The sequence below is a fragment of the Hippoglossus hippoglossus genome, chromosome 14, assembly GCF_009819705.1.
Source record: "Hippoglossus hippoglossus isolate fHipHip1 chromosome 14, fHipHip1.pri, whole genome shotgun sequence".
Classification (NCBI taxonomy): domain Eukaryota; kingdom Metazoa; phylum Chordata; class Actinopteri; order Pleuronectiformes; family Pleuronectidae; genus Hippoglossus; species Hippoglossus hippoglossus.
This window is the reverse complement of record NC_047164.1, coordinates 7080901-7106144: the sequence shown is the minus strand read 5'-3', so window position 1 is coordinate 7106144 and position 25244 is coordinate 7080901. Positions and strand designations below refer to the sequence as shown.

The window sequence follows — 25244 nt, the reverse complement described above, 5'->3', positions numbered from 1 at the left end:
ACTGTGAATCGTAACTGAACCGTAAGAAATTAAAATGTTCATCAGCATATTAGTCAATTGTAGATTGATTTGAAGAAAATAATTTATCTTCTAGAAGTTAAGAACTATAAAAATGTTTTTCTGTTAAAGGGGTTGGAGCAAACAGCATCTGTGCCTTAGAAGGTTCATCAGTGGATCTACCCTGCTCAGCTCAACGTCCCAAAACAAGCATGAAATGGTTCACTGTTCGCTGGGAGGGCAACAAGGTTCAAGATCAGATCGTTGCAGATGGAAAACGTGTGAACATATCTGAAGACAGCAACTTCACTATTACGATCAATGATCTGAGAGAGAGTGATAAAAACACTTACTGTTGTAGTGACGTTAATGACACACTAAATAAATGCCAGGGTGGAGAAATTCAGCTCCTTGTTGCAGGTACAGTGGTTCAGTTATTTATTATTAATTGATCACTGCAAAAATTACATCAGTGCATTAATTCTTGTTTTATTCAACATCATCTCAGACCTGCAGGTGAAGGTGTTTCCTGCCACAGGAGAAAAGACAGTGTCCCTGATGTGCAGCAGCAGTTGTCCTCTGACTGAAAGCCCTGTGGTCTATATCTGGTACAAGAACACAGAGTTTCTCTATCAGGACTCGTCTCCTTGGTACCAGGAGCTAATCAGCAGCGAGGAATCAGTCACATACTCCTGTGCTGTCAGAGGCTACGAGCATCTCAGAGCCCCTGAAGTCTCACTGGGTGAGTGACAACATGTGGCTCCGTATCTTGGTGACTTGAATTGTAAAGCTTGTGAAAAACTGTTCACCACAGAATGTGGTTTTTCTTTTGTCCAGCTTCTCTCACATCAGCCTGCTTCACTGTGACCTATGCTAAAGGCAGAATGTGCTCAAATCAGCAGAGACCAGAAGATGAGCCGTGCTCCATCACATATCCCAGAGGTGAAGTTTCACAAATAATTACATGCAAACACACTCCCAACCCCATACATCTAAATCCTTTAAATAATGTTCTCACAATTTAAAAGATCTACAGCGTTTCACCAGAGATCGTTAGTTACCTTACACGTTGAAGCCCGGTCATACTGAGGTCCTGGTTAGGGACCATGAGATATGAGTTCTGGTTAGGTTAAGGTTAGGCATGAATTGGTCAAGAATGGAAACGTGTGTGTGTGTGTGTGTGTGTGTGTGTGTGTGTGTGTGTGTGTGTGTGTGTGTGTGTGTGTGTGTGTGTGTGTGTGTGTGTGTGTGTGTACAAATTAACTAAAGAAAGCATGGATGGATTTTCACTCATCATTACGTGGCAGGGATTATCCAGTAACTATTTGGTCACTCAAGTTATTAGATCATCTCGATTAACGTGGCAGAGATGAAGTGCTGAGAAGCAGTTTGTTTTTTTATTCTCTCCCAACAGAAATACAAGTACATGTTCAAAAGACTGAAGTCAGGGGGCATTTCAAACTGGCCTGTAACACCAGCTGTCCACAGACTGAAGCTCAAACCATCACATGGTACAAAAACAGAAAATTGGAGCCGGCACCACAATCAGTTCCCAGCTCCTCTCTTGACCGTTACTCCTGTGCTGTAAAGCACCTGCTCTCAGATGAAGTTTGTGAGTATGAGCCCGTTTGTGCTCTGTTATAATTCATAAAAGATTTGAGTCAAGAGCCTGTAAAAGGGAGAAAGATAAACTGTTTGATGATTTATTTAAAATCTCTGTTTCAGGTATTCAGGATAAATACTGCTTCACAGTGAATTATGTCAACAGGAGGATCTGTGCTCTGCAAGGTTCCTCAGTGAACATCTCCAGTGAATACTCGGATCCTTACAACCCGCAGTCGAAGTCTAAATCGTGGTATAAGAATAGGAGAAGTGATATGGCGGCTGGTGAAGAGCTGATAAAGAATACAGATCGTATTAAGCTTCATGGACTGATGAACCGCCACATACTGACTATCAATAAACTGATGAAGAGTGACTCAGCAGAATACATATTCAGAATAGGAAGTGATGCAGGGAAATTGCCGGCTCTTCCTGGGATGACTTTGGTCGTCACAGGTAGGTACAGTATTTAGATTAAATACCTGCATACTTTCTACAGAGAGTTACTATCGATAATATTAAGGCAACTAATTCAACAAACTAATTATATTTACCCTTCTTGCTTATTTGGGTTGTTTTAGAAGACACTTGTTCAGGAACGTCTTTATCAACTGACCAATCTCCTCTTTCAGGGCTGGAAGTGATGTTTAGTCCTTCTGAGGAGGTGACCGAGGGGCAGAGAGTCACGCTGACCTGCAGAACCAGTTGTCCTCTGACGGACAACATGAACTACATTTGGTACCTGAACAATCAACCTCTGAATCTGACAAAAACACAAAGCAAGTACCTGGTTCTAGACCCCGTCAGCAGTGAACATGCAGGAAACTACTCCTGCAAGGTTAAAATGCTCCAAAAGAGCTCTCTTCAAAAGATGCTCACTGTCCACAGAAGAAGTAAATGGACTCAAGCAGCCATAATAATCGTTGTTCTTCTCCTGGTTGTAATACCCATCTTCGTCTTCTTGTGGATTAGGTGAGCATCACTGTGCTCTGCTTCAAAGCAATGACTTTCACATTCTCTTTCACACTAATCTGGCTTCACCTATTCATTTCACTCTCTAGAAGAAAGATGACTTCCATCCAGTCTCCTAGAACTGAAACCTCTGTCAACTTGGAGGAGGTAAAGCAAAGAATTTTAACAGTTTCTTCCATTAGACAAACGTCCTCATCTATTCAGAGAGTTCAACCGAGTCCAAACAGCAGCTTCAACCATTGTTCTAATGAAACAGATGCATTGTCCCATATGTTCCATGAATGTTATATTTAACAATACTGTACAAAAATCACGTTTTATTTTCTCAGTACAATTCAGTTTTTAATTTTATATACATCAAGAGTTAATCCAGGCAAATGCAGCTTTATTGAACCCTCCCATTCATTTGACCTCCATTTGGAATCTATTAATTTTATTAAGAGAATTTTAAATACACAGAAATATAAAATAAAAATGTTTCTCTTGTCTCTTCATCAGATAAGCCCAGGTCAAGTGTACGATGACATCTCGGCTCAACCAACAGAGGAGGATGATATTCTCTATAGCAGCGTCCAATTCCCCAACAACAGAGATGCTCTCTACTCACAAATCCAGACACATCAGCCCCAAGAAGAAGAGCAAAGCCCCTATGCTGTTGTCAGCTTCACACCCAAAACAACACCCGAGTAAACATCTGTTATTACAAGTGATTCAGACTTTGTGACTACTCAAAATTAAAAGCTACCTAAGACCATATTCATTATTTTATATTTGTATTAATAGGCTACTTTGATTGTAATGGCATTTACTTGACAAGTTTACCTGCTATGCTGAATGTAATTAAAGAGTCTTATGACCAAAATTTGAAAAAAAAAATGTATTTCTAATAAATGTTTTTTTACATTTGTTTGTTTATGCTGCAACATGATTGACCACAGGTCTACAAATGCATTTCTATTTCCTCTTTCAGGCAAACTGGCCTGTTAGTGGACCTCTAAAATTAGTACATCGCTATAAACAAAGGCCTATTTTTTTACCTGATATTTTTCCCTTCAATAAAAAAAGAAATATCCTTCCACACGTACTTTGTTTTACATAATATCTCTGTCACGACGAGAGTAAGAAGACTACAAACACTCAAACAAGCTTGCTGGGCCAGTAGGTGGCGAAAAAGTCGAGGATCAACAATCCACCAAACACCAGAGAAGAATACTTTGGTCCAAGTCAATGTTTGAAATGTGGAGCTGTGCTGCTACATTTAGCTGTACACTTGTAACTGGACCAAGAACTGCTAACAAAACTACTGAAACTGGTAAACAGCTGCCATTGTTGTTGTTGTTTCTGGTGTATGCTCATTACACAAAGCAACAGTCGGCACGTGTGAAGTAAACTGTGACATCATCGTTTCCAAAATACTTTGTTTTGTTTTTACACACGGATAAACAGAAACCAGGTTCTGCAAAAATCTGCACTTTTGGAAGGCGTTTGTAAAAATCTCTGTATTAGTGAGTTAAAATGCCGTTTGCATTTAGATGAGAGGCCCAAACACAGAGGAAGAATTTCATTTAGCAAAATATCAGCATTAGCATGGACAACATTCTCGGCTGGTCCCTCAAACAGCGTTCATCAATATTATCTTATAATTCTTTAAGCAACGAAAGATAGGAAGTGTAACAAACGTTTGAATTTCAAATTAAGTTCATTTTTCAAAAAAACTGAAACAAAGAACATTAAAACCTTCACATTTTCAAAATATTAAAATAAACAACAATAAAAATGTCAACGAATAAACGCCATAAATCATCAGTGTTTGAGTTTGTAAATTAGCAGGATTACACAAAAACACTGAACTGACAACCACGCAATTTTGTGGAGGGGTGGGACGTGGCCAAAGGAAGAATACACACAGGAAGTTTCCCACAAACTTAACTCAATACGTATATGGTTAATTCCAAGTGACAGCAAACAAGCACACAACTGCAGATGAATCTGAGGTCTGACCGACTGCGTGGATGGTAAAAACTTTAGGGATGATAATGCAAGCACATGGCAAATAGTGCTGCAAATTGCACGACACAAAACGATACAAAGCAGCAATGTGGCAAAACACCAATCTAGAGATTCCATGTTATAATAATAAGAGAAGCGTAAAAATGGTTTAGTTGATTATGAAAATGTGGTGGAACAAACTACAATCTGGTGGCCGCCACCGTCTGGATAATGAACTGGAAACGCTGCTTTGACATATTACATAATACTTATTAGCCTTGGTGGAGGTATGAACATTGCTGCAAGGCAAAGTTTTACTGAGGTTATTGTCAGTATGTAGAAGCCACAGATACATACTCTAACACGTTAGCAGGTGAGTCACACAACACAGGAAATGTATAGAAGTCTTTTTTTAAACTAAGAATAATGAGGAAGCCATTTTTTACAAGTTGAGATCTGATAAACAGTCTCACGCAGACAAACAGACCATTCTGACTTCAGTCTTTCATTTTCTCTGTGATCGATTTTTACCATTTAAAGTTTAAATTTTTGATGAGCTTTCATAAAAAGTCCTACTTTCTGTTGAGAAGCTGAAGACAACACTGGCCATGTTGTCGGCAGGAGCTGAATGTGTGTTCATGGGTTCGTTCCTGTACATCTCAGGTATGAATGACCGTTTATTTCTACAAAACTAACTGTGAATCGTAACTGAACCGTAAGAAATTAAAATGTTTATCAGCATATTAGTCAATTGTAGATTGATTGAAAGAAAAAAAGATGACACTCAAAATATTTTCTCAGATTCTGCTCTTCACATATATTACAGCAAATCGGTATTTACAAAAACAATTAATGTACAATTCATCTACTAGAAGTTAAGAACAATAAAAATGCTTTTCTGTTAAAGGGGTTGGAGCAAACAGCATCTGTGCCTTAGAAGGTTCATCAGTGGATCTACACTGCACAGCTCAACGTCCCAAAACAAGCATGAAATGGTTCACTGTTCGCTGGGAGGGCAACAAGGTTCAAGATCAGATCGTTGCAGATGGAAAACGTGTGAACATATCTGAAGAGAGCAACTTCACTATTACGATCAATGATCTGAGAGAGAGTGATAAAAACACTTACTGTTGTAGTGACGTTAATGACACACTAAATAAATGCCAGGGTGGAGAAATTCAGCTCCTTGTTGCAGGTACAGTGGTTCAGTTATTTATTATTAATTTATTACTGCAAAAAATACATCAGTGCATTAATTCTTGTTTTATTCAACATCATCTCAGATCTGCAGGTGAAGGTGTTTCCTGCCACAGGAGAAAAGACAGTGTCCCTGATGTGCAGCAGCAGTTGTCCTCTGACTGAAAGCCCTGTGGTCTATATCTGGTACAAGAACACAGAGTTTCTCTATCAGGACTTGTCTCCTTGGTACCAGGAGCTAATCAGCAGCGAGGAATCAGTCACATACTCCTGTGCTGTCAGAGGCTACGAACATCTCAGAGCCCCTGAAGTCTCACTGGGTGAGTGACAACATGTGGCTCCGTATCCTGGTGACTTGAATTGTAAAGCTTGTGAAAAACTGTTCACCACAGAATGTGGTTTTTCTTTTGTCCAGCTTCTCTCACATCAGCCTGCTTCACTGTGACCTATGCTAAAGGCAGAATGTGCTCAAATCAGCAGAGACCAGAAGATGAGCCGTGCTCCATCACATATCCCAGAGGTGAAGTTTCACAAATAATTACATGCAAACACACTCCCAACCCCATACCTCTAAATCCTTTAAATAATGTTCTCACAATTTAAAAGATCTACAGTGTTTCACCAGAGATCGTTAGTTACCTTACACGTTGAAGCCCGGTCATACTGAGGTCCTGGTTAGGGACCATGAGATATGAGTTCTGGTTGGGTTAAGGTTAGGCATGAATTGGTCAAGAATGTAAACATGTGTGTGTGTGTGTGTGTGTGTGTGTGTGTGTGTGTGTGTGTGTGTGTACAAATTCACTAAAGAAAGCATGGATGGATTTTCACTCATCATTACGTGGCAGGGATTATCCAGTAACTATTTGGTCACTCAAGTTATTAGATCTTCTCGATTAACGTGGCAGAGATGAAGTGGTGAGAAGCAGTTTGTTTTTTTATTCTCTCCCAACAGAAGTACATGTTCAAAAGACTGAAGACAGGGTGCATTTCAAACTGGCCTGTAACACCAGCTGTCCACAGACTGAAGCTCAAACCATCACATGGTACAAAAACAGAAAATTGGAGCCGGCACCACAACGAGTTCCCATCTCCTCTCTTAACTCTTACTCCTGTGCTGTAAAGCACCTGCTCTCAGATGAAGTTTGTGAGTATGAGCCCGTTTGTGCTCTGTTATAATTCATAAAAGATTTGAGTCAAGAGCCTGTAAAAGGGAGAAAGATAAACTGTTTGATGATTTATTTAAAATCTCTGTTTCAGGTATTCAGGATAAATACTGCTTCACAGTGAATTATGTCAACAGGAGGATCTGTGCTCTGCAAGGTTCCTCAGTGAACATCTCCAGTGAATACTCGGATCCTTACTACCAGCAGTCGAAGTCTAAATCGTGGTATAAGAATAGGAGAAGTGATATGGCGGCTGGTGAAGAGCTGATAAAGAATACAGATCGTATTAAGTTTCATGGACTGATGAACCGCCACATCCTGACTATCAATGAACTGATGAAGAGTGACTCAGCAGAATACATATTCAGAATAGGAAGTGATGCAGGGAAATGGTCGGCTCTTCCTGGGGTGACTTTGGTCGTCACAGGTAGGTACAGTATTTAGATTAAATACCTTCATACTTTCTACAGAGAGTTACTATCGATAATATCAAGGCAACTAATTCAACAAACTAATTATATTTACACTTCTTGGTTATTTGGGTTGTTTTAGAAGACACTTGTTCAGGAACGTCTTTATCAACTGACCAATCTCCTCTTTCAGGGCTGGAAGTGATGTTTAGTCCTTCTGAGGAGGTGACCGAGGGACAGAGAGTCACGCTGACCTGCAGAACCAGTTGTCCTCTGACGGACAACATGAACTACATTTGGTACCTGAACAATCAACCTCTGAATCTGACAAAAGCACAAAGCAAGTACCTGGTTCTAGACCCCGTCAGCAGTGAACATGCAGGAAACTACTCCTGCAAGGTTAAAATGCTCCAAAAGAGCTCTCTTCAAAAGATGCTCACTGTCCACAGAAGAAAATGGACTCAAGCAGCCATAATAATCGTTGCTCTTCTCCTGGTTGTAATACCCATCTTCGTCTTCTTGTGGATTAGGTGAGCATCACTGTGCTCTGCTTCAAAGCAATGACTTTCACATTCTCTTTCACACTAATCTGGCTTCACCTATTCATTTCACTCTCTAGAAGAAAGATGACTTCCATCCAGTCTCCTACAACTGAAACCTCTGTCAACTTGGAGGAGGTAAAGCAGAGAATTTTAACAGTTTCTTCCATTAGACAAACGTCCTCATCTATTCAGAGAGTTCAACCGAGTCCAAACAGCAGCTTCAACCTTTGTTCTAATGAAACAGATGCATTGTCCCATATGTTCCATGAATGTTATATTTAACAATACTGTACATAAATCATGTTATATTTTCTCAGTACAATTCAGTTTTTAATTTTATATACATCAAGAGTTAATCCAGGCAAATGCAGCTTTATTGAACCCTCCCATTCATTTGACCTCCATTTGGAATCTGTTAATTTTATTAAGAGAATTTTAAATACACAGAAATATAAAATAAAAATGTTTCTCTTGTCTCTTCATCAGATAAGCCCAGGTCAAGTGTACGATGACATCTCAGCTCAACCAACAGAGGAGGATGATATTCTCTATAGCAGCGTCCAACTCCCCAACAACAGAGATGCTCTCTACTCACAAATCCAGACACATCAGCCCCAAGAAGAAGAGCAAAGCCCCTATGCTGTTGTCAGCTTCACACCCAAAACAACACCTGAGTAAACATCTGTTATTACAAGTGATTCAGACTTTGTGACTACTAGAAATTAAAAGCTACCTAAGACCATATTCATTATTTTATATGTTTGTATTAATAGGCTACTTTGATTGTAATGGCATTTACTTGACATGTTACCTCCTATGCTGAATGTAATTAAAGAGTCTTATAACCAAAATTAGAAAAAAAATTATATTTCTAATAAATGTTTTTTTACATTTGTTTGTTTATGCTTCAACATGATTGACCACAGGTCTACAAATGCATTTCTATTTCCTCTTTCAGGCAAACTGGCCTGTTAGTGGACCTCTAAAATTAGTACATCGCTATAAACAAAGGCCTATTTTTTTACCTGATATTTTTCCCTTCAATAAAAAAAGAAATATCCTTCCACACGTACTTTCTTTTACATAATATCTCTGTCACGACGAGAGCAAGAAGACTACAAACACTCAAACAAGCTTGCTGGGCCAGTAGGTGGCGAAAAAGTCGAGGATCAACAATCCACCAAACACCAGAGAAGAATACTTTGGTCCAAGTCAATGTTTGAAATGTGGAGCTGTGCTGCTACATTTAGCTGCACACTTGTAACTGGACCAAGAACTGCTAACAAAACTACTGAAACTGGTAAACAGCTGCCATTGTTGTTGTTGTTTCTGGTGTATGCTCATTACACAAAGCAACAGTTGGCACGTGTGAAGTAAACTGTGACATCATCATTTCCAAAATGCTTTGTTTTTTTTTTACACACGGATAAACAGAAACCAGGTTCTGTAAAAATCGGCACTATTGGAAGGCGTTTGTAAAAATCTCTGTATTAGTGAGTTAAAATGCTGTTTGCATTTAGATGAGAGGCCCAAACACAGAGGAAAAATTTCATTTAGCAAAATATCAGCATTAGCATGGACAACATTCTCGGCTGGTCCCTCAAACAGCGTTCATCAATATTATCTTATAATTCTTTAAGCAACAAAAGATAGGAAGTGTAACAAACGTTTTAATTTCAAATTAAGTTCATTTTTCAAAAAACCTGAAACAAAGAACATTAAAACCTTCAAATTTTCAAAATATAAAAATAAACAATAATGGGTCAACGAATAAACGCCATAAATCATCAGTGTTTGAGTTTGTAAATTAGCAGGATTACACAAAAACACTGAACTGACAACCACAACATTTTGTAGAGGGGTGGGACGTGGCCAAAGGAAGAATACACACAGGAAGTTTCCCACAAACTTAACTCAATACGTATATGGTTAATTCCAAGTGACAGCAAACAAGCACACAACTGCAGATGAATCTGAGGTCTGACCGACTGCGTGGATGGTAAAAACTTTAGGGATGATAATGCAAGCACATGGCAAACAGTGCTGCAAATTGCACGACACAAAACGATACAAAGCAGCAATGTGGCAAAACACTAATCTAGAGATTCCATGTTATAATAATAAGAGAAGCGTAAAAATGGTTTGGTTGATTATGAAAATGTGTTGGAACAAACTACAATCTGGTGGCCGCCACCGTCTGGATAATGAACTGGAAGCGCTGCTTTGACATATTACATAATACTTATTAGCCTTGGTGGAGGTATGGACTGTCAGAGCAACATTCTAGTTTCAAATTAGTTTAATGTTAGAAACAGCTAAGAAGCTTGTTAAAAGGCAATGGGAGATGGAACTCTAGGTTTATTATGTTACATCCAATACACTTCCATGATTATTAAGAGACTATTGCTGCTTACAAATGAAACTTGTGAGTTTGTGGTTACAAAGTCATGAACATGGTGTTTAAGTTGTGAGAACATTGCTGCAAGGCAAAGTTTTACTGCGGTTACTGTCAGTGTCTAGAAGCCACAGATACATACTCTGACACGTTAGCAGGTGAGTCACATAACACAGGAAATGCATAGAACTCTTTTTTTAAACTAAGAATAACGAGGAAGCGATTTTTTACAAGTTGAGATCTGATAAACAGTCTCACACAGACAAACAGACCATTCTGACTTCAGTGTTTCATTTTCTCTGTGATAGATTTTTACCATTTAAAGTTTAAATTTTTGATGAGCTTTCATAAAAAGTCATACTTTCTGTTGAGAAGCTGAAGACAACACTGGCCATGTTGTCGGCAGGAGCTGAATGTGTGTTCATGGGTTTGTTCCTGTACATCTCAGGTATGAATGACCGTTTATTTCTACAAAACTAACTGTGAATCGTAACTGAACCGTAAGAAATTTTAATGTTTATCAGCATATTAGTCAATTGTAGATTGATTTGAAGAAAATAATTTATCTTCTAGAAGTTAAGAACTATAAAAATGCTTTTCTGTTAAAGGTGTTGGAGCAAACAGCATCTGTGCCTTAGAAGGTTCATCAGTGGATCTACTCTGCTCAGCTCAACGTCCCAAAACAAGCATGAAATGGTTCAATGTTCGCTGGGAGGGCAACAAGGTTCAAGATCAGATCCCAGAGGTGAAGTTTCACAAATAATTACATGCAAACACACTCCCAACCCCATACCTCTAAATCCTTTAAATAATGGTTTCACAGTTTCAGACAACCTGTAGAAGATAGTTCCAGAGGGTTAGCTTAGCATTTAGCTGTGACAGTGCACTGACCCTCTCCATCCACACTGTGGAGTCGCTCCTGCAGCTCACACATGGTTCCCCGCAGGTCACACACGGACTCCTCCAGCATTTCCCTGGAACGAAGAGACACACGAGGCTGATTCCACAGTTATCTAGTCAGTGCTGAAGACCTGAAGTCCCCTCAGACACTAACTCACCTCATCTCCTTCTCCTGCTCCAGCTCCTCCTGCAGACGCGTCGCATCGTATTTGCTGAACTCGCTGTCTGCAGCCATGTTTCTGTCTGAAAACACCGACGGCAAGTTTGTGCCTCGGGGGGTTTCCATGGAGACCGCTACTTCCGGCTGCGTTCAGGGCCGCGCCGGAAACAACGCAGCAAATTTGGCGGGAGGTTCAAATGTGGATTTAAAAATGTCTTAAAAATGGTTTGAAATAATAGAAATGACTCCTCACTTTTTAAAAAATCAGTTGATTTATATCGCAGGTGATTCATTACAATAGAGAAAGCAAACAGAAAGAAGGAAAAAGAAAAAGAAAGAAATAAAGACAGACAGAAAGAAAGAAACCAGTATTTTACATATGTTTTGTGCAATACTATTAAACTAATTTGTCAGTTCAATCTCAATATCTGTAAAACAATTATTATATTGTATAAATGTTTGTTTTATACGTTTCCTTATGTTTGTGTTCTATGTTTGTTAATTACTTTTTTAATTGATGCTTCTTAGTTTAACTATTCGCTTTGCTGCTGAAATGCCGCAAATGTCCCAGTTGTGGGATTAATAAAGAATTATCTTATTTTATCTTATCTTGCTTTTTTCACCTCTCTAAAAAAAAAAACTTAGACATGCCATAAGCTATAACAAATAATGTCAAATAATCAGTTAAATGTGAAAGTTTTTTATATTCAACATTTGTGCATAATATCACAAGATTCATACAGATCTTAATATTAAAGAGGTCATATCAGGCTGTAGCTATAAATCAACTAGCAGACCTTTAGCCAGTGAACAGGTTGATGTAAACATACAGAAAATACTGTTGTCTAAGTTAAAAATCAAATTTTTACAATACAAAACCTAAAGATATATAAATAACTTAAATAGCTTAAAGTAGATCTGGACTTTAATTTAGACTAATACCTGAGTTTGTTTTTAAATCCTTATCTAAAAAAAAAAAACATCTCTTCCAAAAACAAATGGCCTATATTTCCTTTTATAAATGTGCAAATGAGATAGTGACCCATCAATCAGACCTCGCACTTAAGCACATCCTGTGGAAATCTTATTTCTTCATCTCTTCCTCTTCCTCTTCTTTCTTCGGCGCCTCTTTCCCCTCAACTTCTGCTGTCTCTCCGTCTGGTTTTTTGACCATGGCCTTGGCCGTCTGCTTGCCTGCGCTCTTCAGGAAGGCTTTGATGCCCAGATTGTCAAAGTGGTACGCAGTCACACCGACATTGACCACCGACTGCAGAGCTTTGTCCGTGGCCTCACCTGCATCATTACCGTACCTTCACCACGGATGATACGGTGGAGTTAGGGAAGAGTAGTTTGGTGTAAATAAATAACATGTGGAGGATGTGTATGGAATTGAAATTCTAGGCAAGTATGTGATGTTCATTCTGTTCAAGAAAAACACAGTCATAATTCGCTCTGTAGCAGTTTTATTAGTAACAAACCAAGAGAAAGTGTTTCAGATAGTGTGAACAGCATCACCACCCAACACCAGAAGACACTGCAGGTAACATGGAAAGACAAACAGCAGAGGATTCAGCTGTACAAAGTCAAAAAATAACTCAAAATACAAACACATACAATTTCTGTGTTAGCTGTTGCTTAAACTGGGATTATGTCCGATTTTGGGTTATTTTCTGACTTGATCTGAGAGTGAAAAGAGTGAAAAGGATTTGCCTTTACTCCCCCCCGTGCAGTCAGATGTGGCTGGACATGTTAAATAGACTCGCTAAGCCCCTAAATCTGAAAAGAAAAGGGTGTGAAAGCAGATCAGTTTCCCAGCGTACCAAGAGGAAAGCCACACAGTAGGAAACTGTAAAGACTGGTTTCTGTTCTAATGCTGTTTAAAACGCACCAAAGAGAGTCAGAAACAAGCTCAACAATCATCCAATACGATTAAAACATTTCTATCTAAAGAGGCAGGTGTTGGAAATGTCAGAACTTACTTGTAGGTCACAGTTGTGACGGTCTCGGCTGTAACGCTTTTGCCAACAAGCTTTGCTCCAGTCTCCAGACTAGACCAAACTGTAGATAAACCTAGTTTGGATATAAATGAGAAATTGTGCTCTTAAAAAAAGATTTTATCCACCATCTTTAATCAAACAGGATAAAACATTATTTCAACATTTAAAGACTGAGATGGTGAGATGAGAACAACATTTACATCTTTCAGTGTATGTAAGTGATCAAATAACTTTACACTTCCTGCAACTTCCTGTTCTACAGGTTTTTACCTTGAACGCTGGTGGCTGCCACTAACTTGGCTCCATCCAAATTTGAAGGCTTGCCATCTTTGCTCTTCATGGACTCTGGGACCAGCTTAGCACCATGTTTTTTAACGTGTGGCGCCACCTTCTCTGCCACATGTCCTGCCACTGTACTCACTCCATTAACTGTAAACACACATAATTATACAGGGAGAGGCATACACAGGGATATACAGCCAAAGAGAAAATTAAGCATTTATCGAGATTCACTTCAGCCAGGTGTTTATCTTTATCATCGTGTCCGTGCACTCAAACTGAAATCTAGTTCTTGTACAGTTTTTATGTTTTTTCTTGTAATGACTCAAGTCCTTACCCAAGAACTGGCTGACTCGAACAGCACCCCCAGTGGCCTGTTTAGCCACCTGCAGACCTTTGCTGACCCGGGGGCTGACCTCTGAGGGGGTGTCCTCAGGCGTGACGTGGTCCCGGATCTTGGCCGCTCCTTTATGAATGGCCCGACCTGTGGCCTCTGCTCCTTTTACCAACTCTTGACTAAACCGCGACGCTCCTAAAAACAGATGTTTTACTTGTTAAATACACACTGGGAAGTGGTTGTGTTGTCAAACTATCTATTGCAGCAACATTTTCCTTGCTTGATGCATCAGTAAACACCACCCTCCAGTGGCCATTTTCTATACACAGCACACAGCCTGAACAAACCTGTCAGGATTCCTTGTGCCATCTTCTCACTCCATCCAGGAACTGGTCGTTTTTCCTTCTCCCCTGTCAGTCCTGTCTGGTGTTGCGAGGGACCGAGGGGGACTTTCATACTCAGGTTGACGACCTCTGACCCCTCTGGACCCTGTCAGGAAATGCAGTAACGCATGTGTTAAACAGCTGTTATAAAAGGAATCATCATATTTTGCATTCAAATGTGCCAACATTCCAATAACATGAAAACTGCTTTCTGCTTTTAAAATAGTTCCCACTTAAGCAGGAACTTTTCTGTACCTACAACTGTGTTCCTTGGGATAAAAGTGGCATAAACCTTTTTTATATAAAAACGGTAGGGCATGTAGTGTAACATCACAAAATGTGTTTTCACTTTCAACAGCACTGCATCATGGATATTTCCAAGATGGAAAAAATAGGTGACAATGAAATGGATAAGCGCAACAGTCAGGAAATATTATACACTAGAAGACACTCTCTTCAAACATAAAAAACACCCGAGACATTTTGTATGTGCTCCATCCACTCCCATTCCTTACATAAGCTCACTACTGAGAGTATAGCCTGACCTGGATCCTGAGTTCGGCGAGCTGTGATAGGATGTCCACAAACATATCTCTGTAGGCAGCGGGCAGTTCAGAGGACAGCACTATGCCCACGTAGGACCCGGGAGTATCTGCCAAGGAGTCAGGGAACATGAAGATCCCGGAGTTGGCCAACAGCACCGGTGTTTCTGCTGTCAGTGGGTACAGCCAATCACACACCTTGAAAACACAAAACCCCAAATCAATAAGGAGGTTGGGGATGATGAAGGCCTCCATAGGTCAGGGGTCATCGTCCATCACTATCAAAGAGGTTGGATTTATTCTAACTGATCACCAGCTGTTGTTCATTTAAAACAGGTAACACAAACACCTAGATTGCATCAGTTAAATAAGAATATTTGCATTAAACGTGGCACATGATTTTACCACAGTGGGAGGGTAAGCAAATTGCAGCTTTGCATGAGTTATACATATAACAGTGTAGTTTCTGAAGAATTTATTTTAGAATTAAATCCTGCTTTCCAGTTAACTGTATATGTGAATGGATGGTTTCTTATGTGACTGAATACAGATCATTTATCTGGTTTTGATCATTTTTTCAGACATGAAAACGCACCGTTGTTTCCCAGCAGGCAAAGTGTCCCAAACTCTGATGTTTACATTACAGGAATTTAGCCCCATCAGGTTTTATGTCCGACATTATACGGATACAGACTTGCTGTAGTATCGTGCCACTGGTATGCCGCCCCCCCCCCCAAAAAAATGACCCCATGTGAGGGTACAGGACGCCGACCAGCAGCACAACAGAAGAGCAGAGTCATCTGTTAAATGGGACCATTGTCTTGCTGGGAAACAAAGCAGGGCCAGAATACAGGAGAGCAGCCCACCAGCCTGGTGCTGTAGGAAACAGAGTCATGGGGTAAGACTGAGGTTCACAGGGCTGCATAATACACTCTTTGTAGAGGTGCCAGAATACAGGATTGTTGTTTGCAAGTTTTACATTTGCTCAATACAAAAATCATCACACAGCTCTGAACCTGGCTGTGACCGGTTACACCCAATGTTTTTAAAGTCATTCTTTTAGATGAGCTGTGACTCTTTTTAGCCAAAACTTCAATAATCATGTTTTGCTTACAGGCTAAAATTTTGAGATTATACAACATAAAGATACATCTCTGAGAATAAAGATATGATAAATACTTAATTAAGTATTAATATGTCCGAATTGCAATGGGACAGCTCAACATCATTAATTTAAACTGCAAATATACAATGTTTCATATCACTCATATATATAATAAAACACAGTTAGAAGGAAATATAATGTTTTAGCATCTGTCAAACTTTTTTCATCTTCAACAGCTGAAGTGTAAAGGCAGTAAATTAATTATAACTGGAGCAGAAGCAATAAGTCAAGTATTTGCGTCTCGGTCTGAGAATTTATCTGCAACTTCTTTTAAATCAAACAAAATATCACGTGTGAAAATTTACTTTTACATATCTCTGAATTTTAAATGAAAGTAAACTGAATGTATTGGTGTTTTAGACCATCGGTAAACAGTTGAGCACATTACATTTAGGTATTTCTCAGTGTTTTGTAGATTACACAAAATGATTAATTGAGAAAATAACCGAGATTATTCACTAATGAAAAACATTTATTATTTAACTAATTGTAATATCCTTGATAAGCCAACAAACTATGAACAGGTCATGAAAAAATGTTATGACGTTGATAAAAAAGATACTACATCCAATTTTGACATGTTTTATTAAATCATGTTTATGTGCTGTCAAACTCAAAGTGTACCAGGCACACGTATGAGAATATTTCACCATGACAACAGCTGTGTATTTATTAGTAGGACATATCTTTGTGACTACTACTCATCTGAATACCAACACACTGACTCATAGTTATCGTTCTGAAACCTGAAATACCGATGACGTGGTTAAACGCTGTTCACACCTCGAGGACACACGCCCAAGAATTTTCTTTTGCATACGCAGCATTCAGAAAGTTATTGTGACGCACTGTTTACTTACATGTAGAAATGCTGAGGGTCTCCCCGCAGTGGAATCCTTGTTCTCAGCATCAAATGTGATGATACGCAGGAACCCTGGATTAGACAAGGAGCTGACCTGTCCGTTGGGTGCCACAAAAAACATCTGCACACCAGAGGGGACGAGGAGCAGCTCATTTCCATCTCGTCCTGCTGCTGCCGCTCTGCTCTGCTGCCCCGACCAGAGCCCGGCTCCAGCAGGGCCGTAAGCCAGGCTGTGATGCCCGTCTGTGGGATTTGGTGTGTACGCTGGAGGCTGGTCCCCTGGATTAGCCATGGCTATAGCTCCTGGAGCCGCTGCAGAGAGGGAGTATCTGCACAGAGCAGGGGAAACAGGACGGGGAGGGAGTGTAATTGGGGTTGGGGTCGGGGTTGTGTTCTGGGTGGGAGGGATGGTGGGGTACAGGTGGAGGAGAGAGCCACTGGGAGGCTGACTGTTGAGATCCAGTAACAGTCGCTGCCTCTGGTCTCCTGTTGTCAGCTGTGAGGTCTCCAGGTCAGAGAGGTGGGTGTTGACAGTCCTCAGAGTGTCCCTCATTCTCTGCTGAAGCTGCCTGGCCATGTCCCAGGCCGCTCCGTGGTGCCTCTCCCCCCCAGTGGGAACCTCCACTCCATAGGTCAGGTGCTGTCGGCCCTTTCTGTAATACTCCAGGGCCTCCGCTCCTTCCCCGGCCTCTTCGGCAGTCAACCCACGACTCAGGGAGTGAAACGCCAACTCATGCTGGTCCTTGATGAGCAGCAGCTCGGCAGGCTCCATCGTACCGAGAGACAGATGGAGACAGAGACTAGAGAGAAAAGAACGGAGGCAGAGTTTAAATCCAAAGAACTAGCAGAGCTCGACCAATTGGGCTGATACCGATATTAGGGAGAATAATAAAAATCCTAATATAACGGCCGATATATATATATTTAAAAAAGAAAAACTGCCATGTTTACAAAGACATAATTTATAGGGCCTGACCAATATGTTTTTTTGAAGGGGCCATTGCCAATAATGGTATGGATCTGCTAAATCACCTGATATATAGTTGTTAAACTCTTACAAAGAAATGCAAGAGTCTTAATACTTTACAGTTCAACCCTAAACTTAGCTATAAATAAAAGGACAACAAATACAACTAAATATATATAATTTGAATTGGGAAAAGCAAATATATTTTATGTAATTTATAAACATAAATGCAAATCTTTTCTGCGTTGTTTATTCTGTAAAATATATTTTTTTATATCGACGTATTTCAGCAAACATCTACACAGATACCAGTTTGTCTGTGAAAGGCTCATATCAGCCGATACTATCCGTCAACCGATATATACGGTCGAGTAATTGAGGCTCAAGTTAACGATAAACTTTATAATAAAGAACTGTAGAAGAAAACACAAATATACATCTTTACTGCACCGTTCATTCTGTCAAATTAAAGTTCCGATATAAGTAAACCTCGGAAGACTTTCACATTAACACACATGTAAACACTAGTCACTGGTTGGTTGTTGTTTTGTTTTTTACAACACACAAACATGACGCATTAATAAACTTGTGGATTGTAGTTTGTTTGATGAAAGTGAACAAATGAACACTTCAGTTAGTTGGATGAGGACTAAAGACAAAAACCAGTAAAGGATGAATACAACAGTGAGACAACAGTGAGGAGGGAAGGTGAAGTCCCTCTCACCGACACATGCAGCTCAACCAGGTGAGATAAAGAGAAGTGAATCAAGACTCCTCACTGACACAAGAACTCTCCACAATCTGTGTAATGTGGGCAACTGCTGCTGGAGCATCAGGTTTTACCTGAACAACCTGAATGTGAGCATCGTGTAAACATGGAGTTTTAACTTTTAAGACAAAACTGAATCTTTAACCTCACTTCTAAATGTACCAAGAAACAACTTTTCACACATCACATCTGACCCCTAAGCCCCAAAATGACCAAGTTCCAGATTAAATGTTTCTTACCTTCAGCCAAACTTTACAAATCCTGCGAGAGAAACGAACTGATGGTGAAAAGTTGATCTCAGAGAATCGTTCCTTCACTTTGCCAGTTCTCTTGTTCTTTCATACCTGAGTAAAAGTCTATTCTCGGATCTATTTGCGTTCCCGGATTTACACCTGACGCAGCCGCAGCACGAGCGTCACATCAGCCAGAGCGATGGTTCCGGTCAGCACTTTCAAAATAAAACGTTAAACAATAAAAGCTTTATTCGGAAATACATGCAGCATTACACCCGACACTTGACACATGTGAAATAAAGCTTGGCCATATGAATTTAGAAATTCTTGATTTAACATGAACTTTATTGCTTTCTGCACAAAACATAAACATATATTACAACTCGCGACAGAGCTTTAAAACATTTTAAATCAAATAAAATCTGAATGTCATGAAGACAGTTCTATTGTTATTTATTGTGCTTGCATAAACTAAAAGAGAGAAACAATCTAAATGAAAAATCGTGTCCAGGGGAAAGAGAAATATCTGCCGACAGTTTTGTTCTCAGTCGTTGTTCGGGCAGAAGCTCCGGTGGATGGGTGGAGCAGTGACTCATGGGAAAAGCAGCGTGTCAGGTGGAGTGATCCTCGACACGTGACAATACCTGTAAACAGACGCATGCATCAACGACCCAACGAAACTGAAACTGCACATGAAGTCAAACGGCATTAAAAGAACAAGCTACATCTCACTTTGAACTCTTGTACTTCTTCGTGATGGCCTGTTGTGGGTGACTCTCTGCCCCGATGAAGAGCTTGTGGAGCTCATTTAGGCAAGGGCCAATGTCCGCCATGGTGTAGGCAGTAAACACAGATAAGGAATCAGGCTAAAACATAAGAAGACATGTTTTTTTAAAAGTCTACAACTCATAAAATTGACTTTTAGGATTCAGAATGATGATCCGGTCAAACTTACCCAGAGAGATTCGTTCACAGTGTACAAGGCTAGGCAGAAGGCTGCAGCTGCGACCATGGATGAAGTATAGTGTAGGAAGGGTTCAATTTCCATCAGGCTTAACTCAGCTACATACTAGAGACAGAACAAATCAAAATGTGATTGAGATAAGTGGAAAAGTGCATCTTCAAAGGTGGAGGGCATAAACCCAGAGTCTGGTTAAAATGTGAGTGATGGGTTTGACTCACCAGGGCCAGGTTCTCTGTGTTGGCACAGACAGGGTGGATGGACATGAAAAGACGAAGGAACTGATTCATGGTGGGCGCTGCCATCTTGAAGGCCAGCACTTTGAAGACAAAATGCTCCATCCGAATCAGCTGCCCCTTAGTGTAGGTGCTGTCGGTGATGTACACAAAGTCATTCAGCTTGGGAGGGTAGATCTCCTCGTATTTTCTACAAGGCAAAACATCAGAAGACATCGAGTTACCATCGGTTGAGTTGATTAGGTCGATTCTTACAATGAGTTTCAAATCTTTTTGACAAATCAATACAGGAAAAGTATCAATAAAAAGCACTGACGGATAATTTTTTATAAAGTGAAGCCATTTTATAATGACGTCATCGTGACATAATACTGAAACAATCAATTGGTTAATAGAAATAAGTTGTAGGTAATGGCGACATCATTCCTACTGAATGATCATGAATACATTTTACAAGCTTTGGGTCGTGGCTGTAGTCCTATAGGATGCAGACACCTGAAGAAATGCATTTTTGTAGCAATGCATGAGCTACTTTTCTGACTTCTTCATGATCTCACTTCTCAAATGACATCATACGACAGGGAATCATTTTCTGATTGAGAAAAGATTTTAGATCGTCTCTATAGCCCTATTACTGTTTTTCTGACCATATTTTTGTTGACTTTGATTTTTTAGCAATCAGTTAATGATTTGGAGATATAGTCCAAATCAATATCACCACGAAATTTCGTGAAAAGTGAAAATATATTCAGTTATTTTGTACATACACACACACACGGGTGAAAATAACCTAAACGTGTGCTTACGAAGCAATCAGTAATGCCACTGTGCCAACCAGCTGCAGCTTTGCCCGTTGGATGAGCGCTGTGCAGGAGAGAAAACGGTCCAAGTAGTTGACAGCGAGGTGCAGAGTTTCAGGGCGAAGGTTGTACTCCTGGACGACTTCCACCATCCAGTCCACCAGGACGACGCGCATGCTGCTGGTGATCTCTGGATGATTCTCCAAGTGGCCGGGCTTTGCCCTTAACGTCATCTGCCATTAGAAGCAGAAACAGTCATCATGATGCATTGCAATACATCACAACCAGGGTGTACTTAATGTTGACCACACACAGTGACATGACAGAAATTACTCAAAGCACATATTAGTTCAGATCATTTCGCACTTCGCTCTCCCTCAGGTGTTGGTGGATGTCCTCTGCGTACTCAGACACAAACAGATCCTCGTCTGACATCAGGGATTCCTCTATTTCAGACTGCATAGACGATTCCTTGCATGGACCTTTACGAGAGGGAACAGTCGTTGGGACATAAACAAGACAACACAATAAAAAAGTCTTGATGGATGTTTTTGTAACCGGTGAACTCACTTGAACTAAGCCCCAGCAGGAGTCTCATATCTATATTTTGCAGGGGGGTGGTTTCAGTGTCGAGGTGATAACTCTTTGATACTACTTCTTGACCAGAAGCTGAAAGAACGACTTCACAAGCCTCTTCAACATTTACATCAAAGCCAGAACTGGAGGTGCAGCCGAGCAAAGTGTGCTGGGAGCTGTCTGAAACCGAACTGTGTTTGGAGAACCGGTCTCCCTGTTGACAAAAACAAGTCACCCTGATAACCACAAGAAGTTGAAATGAATACTCTGTGAACTGAATTGAAAATCAGTAAAAAAAAAAGTATCTCGCTCCCCAGAGCCTCTCTCCTTTACCTTGCTGACAGATCGGCCGTGCTGCTTATTTTCTGACAGGACCCCGAGCACTGTCCGCTGTTTGGGCCTCTGGACCTGTGAGGCCTCTACTTTACCTGAAGGTGGGATATTTTCTTTGCTGGTTTGCCGCAGTGGGGCATTTGAGCTGAAGTTCAGCTTTAAACAAGGAGACAGGGAAAGATGAAGTTGAAAATGTAAAAAATGCATAATAACGAAAACACAAAATTGAAATAGCTTGGAGGAACCTAAATAAAGCACCTAAAAACATGGACCTAATTACAGTATGCTGCACTGCAATGATCTATGTTAGTGGTTGGGACCCCAAGGTAACCCCAAGATGAACCTGAGGGGCTGCAAGATTAGTAAAATCACACGCAATTATAAATAAAGCGTTCTGTGCATCACTGGCACAGAAATTATGAATTTTCTATATTGGTTTTCTACTGTGAACTGCTGGGCTGTTTTAATTATCCAAGCCTCTAAAACTATTCAAATTAATCGATCAGGGAAATAAAGATCACGCATAACTTGTAACCTGTAGGCAGTTGAGAAGATCGCATTATTTTTAAGGGTTATAAGATAAGAAAAGGTTCGATATCGCATAAGCAGCACATGTTGTACATCAATTAGGTGGTTGCTCTATGCCCCCCTGACAGAAGGGTTGAATCTAGTTAGAGTGTAAAGTATCATAAAATAATTCCTTATGTGACAGGTGATGTATTCAAATAGCTTGTTTGCATTTCAGAACCCTACAATATGTTATTCATTATCACACTGTAATAATAAATTATATATAGCAGCTTTCAAAACAGTTAAAAAGGTAAAAAAAGCTAACAATTACTAGCAATTTGAAGGTCACACAGCATTAGAGCACAAATACAAATGTTACAGACGAGAAAAGAGTGAGGCTGAACATAAACTGTAGTTTATATTGTAAAATATACTAATTGGTTAAAAGGTGAGTGTAGATATAAAGGTTACAAACACGAAAATCAACCAAATTCCCTCTACTGACACCTAAAGGAAGATGGTGGAAATTTAAATCAGCATTTAAGCATTGAAAGAAGTAGCTTAAACATTGAATAGATTAAATAAAAGTGGTCTGATGCACAAATCTCTGTATAATCAGATCTCTAAGTTCTCCTACACGCATGGTGCTGACCCTGCGGTTTCAGAAACATAATCACCATGGTAACAATAATTGATCAGATCGTGGGTAACAAAAAACAAACAGTAAAACAAAGCGGGGGGGGGGGACAAATAAAGTGTGATTAACAGATCTACGATGATTTCCTGTTGGTTTGCACACATCAAACATCACCTGCTCCTCACTGTGAACTCACCATATTCAGGATCCACGTAGTTAAAGAAGCGGCGGCGGAGGGATTTGTCCTGTGGCGAACCCAACGGACTAATTAACGTTAAGTTTCTTGATATCAACCTGGAGACGAACAGCGACCTCTGGCGAATTAAAGCCGCTTCCCGATTGGCTGGTTTAGTTGCAGGTTTCGTCCTCACGTTGTTTGTCAACCAATCAGTTGTCTCCTCTTAGCCGTTTGTTCGCCCAGTAACGTGTGCGAGCGCCGCAGCTAACGGACAACGTCACGCGTCAGGAACGTAAACAGACGGTCAGTTATTTACCTGAGCTTCACATTAAAATGATCGGATTAGACCTCAATATGGAATTTACTATAATTATCAACATATATTCCCATGTGAACTTAGGTTTTTTATAATAATCACAATAATAATAATAATAATAATAACAATAATAATAATAATAACAATAATTATAACAATAATAATAATAAACTTCAGTTATATAGCACCTTTCAAAATACAGTTACAAAGGGCTATACAAGTTAAAACTGAAAAATGTAAGGCAAACAATAGGAAACGGTTAAAGGGAATTTGAAGATAACAAAGCATAAGAGCACAGGTACAGACATAAAAAATTGTTACAGGTGACAAGAATGTAAACATTATAAGATTATTAAAATAGTTGGTAAGATCAGAAGAATGCACACCTATTAATATTTAAGAGATTTAAAAGAGGATAAGGAGTTTTCCATATGGATCTCCTCAGGGCGATTGTTCCAAAGAGTGGGAGCCCTGACAGAAGAGGCCCAGTCACCTCTGGTCATCAGCCAGGACTGTGGAATAGAACTCAGGTTATGACCAGGCACATATGGCGGAAGAAGACACCATATAAACCCATATAAAATGAAATAATCATAATAATTCTCCCATCTCCAGTACAACAAAATGTTATTAACGTAATAGACCAAGTAGTAAAACAGCTGCTTGTCTGAGCAGAGTATCTGAGTCCATCAGTTACTATTGGTTTCTCTCGTTTCTATCCCTGCTCCTGATTTTTATCTGACATTTGAACTTGATGACATTATAAAAGCAGCGTCCGTCCCCTGTTTATCAGAGATAAGTCTGGATTTTCGCTTTAACATGATAACATGCCTTTGCCAACAATTCCCACTCCTGCTGAGAAGAAGATGGAGGGTGAGTAAGGATAAAAGCATTTCTGCTGCGAAGTAAATGCCGACCTGTCAGCTTTGTCCTCAGCGGGGGGTTAAATGGTGACATGCATTATTTACACCGCTTGTCAATACTGTTCTCTTTGCTGCTGCTGTTCTGTTGCATTTGATGACAGGAGAGTGGCAATGTTTCAAAATAGATTCAGACCAGACAAAAGCAGTTTAGAGCAAAGACCAGCAGCAAATAAATCCCTTGTTAAAACATACTTTTATCAGAGAGCCTTTCCTGATTTTACCAGAATTTGAATACATTTTATTTTTCATTTTCATTTAATAGAATTTCATGTCTTTTAAATGAATATTGTCTTTTAATATTTATGATTCCTAAACTTTTGCTGTGCTCATGATTAAATGACCTGTCTGTTTTTATTTTGCTGCCCTTGTAAAGCACTTTGTAACTGCGATTTAGAAAAGGGCTCTATAAATAAAATGATTATAATAAAGTTATTATAATTCAACAGCCACCGTAGAGAAGACAGAGAGAGATATTATCCTGCTGGAGCAGATGGACCTGCTCACTCACCAGTGTTATACTGTCCATGTTAACACAGCTACAGAGGAGTCGAGAATCCACAGTGGTTCTGACCTGACCAGTAATATCAAAGTAGTAATACCAGTTTCTTTCGGGCCTTGTGAGTGTCCTAGCAAAGGTGGGAATACATTATGGAGCAGAATGACTGAGCAATCACCATTTAATAGAGGTTATATGGTCTGAGTAACAACTTGAACATCATTAATTTATAACACAATATATAAGTTGTGTGGTTGTGTGGAACAAGATTTACACTGTCAAACAAAAACAATGCAAAATAGATGATACATTTAAGGCCGATGAAAATAGATATTGTTAATGACAGAAAAGAAAAAGTCAACTTACATAGACAGATCAATGTTCAGTCTGTGTAGAGAGCAACCTGCTGACAGCCTG

General features: G+C 39.8%; 3 protein-coding genes and 2 long non-coding RNA genes across 6 annotated transcripts in view; 2 read left to right on the top strand and 3 right to left on the bottom strand.

Moving 5' to 3' along the window:
• Window positions 1-11885, bottom strand: part of ccdc169 (coiled-coil domain containing 169) — a 30133-nt gene extending 18248 nt beyond the window's left edge. The window contains exons 1-2 of the mRNA XM_034606858.1: window positions 11326-11885; window positions 11159-11241 (exon numbers count right to left, since the gene is read on the bottom strand). Coding sequence (XP_034462749.1) covers window positions 11159-11241; window positions 11326-11453 — 211 coding nt within the window. The 5' untranslated portion in view covers window positions 11454-11885. The remainder of the gene's footprint in view (window positions 1-11158; window positions 11242-11325) is intronic.
• Window positions 880-1904, top strand: LOC117774433. The gene is made up of 3 exons (XR_004616078.1): window positions 880-939; window positions 1412-1609; window positions 1723-1904. It is a non-coding gene; the product is annotated as an uncharacterized LOC117774433 (long non-coding RNA).
• LOC117774435 lies at window positions 6220-7228 on the top strand. Its single transcript, XR_004616080.1, has 3 exons — window positions 6220-6277; window positions 6710-6901; window positions 7015-7228. It is a non-coding gene; the product is annotated as an uncharacterized LOC117774435 (long non-coding RNA).
• A 126-nt stretch (window positions 11886-12011) lies between the features above and the next one.
• sparta (spartin a) lies at window positions 12012-19032 on the bottom strand. 2 transcript variants are annotated; one of them, XM_034606855.1, is made up of 8 exons: window positions 18868-19032; window positions 16891-17692; window positions 14869-15063; window positions 14288-14429; window positions 13941-14135; window positions 13595-13753; window positions 13307-13397; window positions 12012-12637 (listed from the first exon to the last, which is right to left on the bottom strand). In XM_034606855.1, the coding sequence occupies exons 2-8, from the start codon at window positions 17662-17664 to the stop codon at window positions 12412-12414; spliced, it is 1782 nt and encodes a 593-aa protein (XP_034462746.1). In that variant the 5' UTR covers window positions 17665-17692; window positions 18868-19032; the 3' UTR covers window positions 12012-12411. The 2 variants fall into 2 exon arrangements, with proteins under 2 accessions (XP_034462746.1, XP_034462747.1); XM_034606856.1 differs by lacking the exon at window positions 12012-12637 and adding an exon at window positions 12774-13103 and having other exon boundaries at window positions 18868-19029.
• Window positions 19033-19265: 233 nt separating this feature from the next.
• Window positions 19266-23364, bottom strand: ccna1 (cyclin A1). Its single transcript, XM_034606857.1, has 9 exons — window positions 23111-23364; window positions 21768-21923; window positions 21429-21648; window positions 21225-21340; window positions 20865-21091; window positions 20044-20248; window positions 19817-19930; window positions 19594-19727; window positions 19266-19505 (listed from the first exon to the last, which is right to left on the bottom strand). The coding sequence occupies exons 1-9, from the start codon at window positions 23111-23113 to the stop codon at window positions 19454-19456; spliced, it is 1227 nt and encodes a 408-aa protein (XP_034462748.1). The 5' UTR covers window positions 23114-23364; the 3' UTR covers window positions 19266-19453.
• Between the last annotated feature and the right edge of the window lie 1880 nt (window positions 23365-25244).

Excerpts from the sequence above, each read along its gene's own strand:
- ccna1 (XM_034606857.1), bottom strand. Across the intron at positions 21,341-21,428 it reads CCTGCTGGGGCTTAGTTCAA|GTCCATGCAAGGAATCGTCT; the intron begins GTGAGTTCACCG and ends CCTCTCGTAAAG. Across the intron at positions 20,249-20,864 it reads GTGGCATTACTGATTGCTTC|AAAATACGAGGAGATCTACC; the intron begins GTAAGCACACGT and ends TTTGCCTTGTAG.
- sparta (XM_034606855.1), bottom strand. The coding sequence starts at position 17,664 with ATGGAGCCTGCCGAGCTGCTGCTCATCAAGGACCAGCATGAGTTGGCG. Across the intron at positions 13,754-13,940 it reads TCGAGTCAGCCAGTTCTTGG|TTAATGGAGTGAGTACAGTG; the intron begins GTAAGGACTTGA and ends GTGTGTTTACAG. Across the intron at positions 12,638-13,306 it reads GTCACAACTGTGACCTACAA|GTACGGTAATGATGCAGGTG; the intron begins GTAAGTTCTGAC and ends TCCGTGGTGAAG.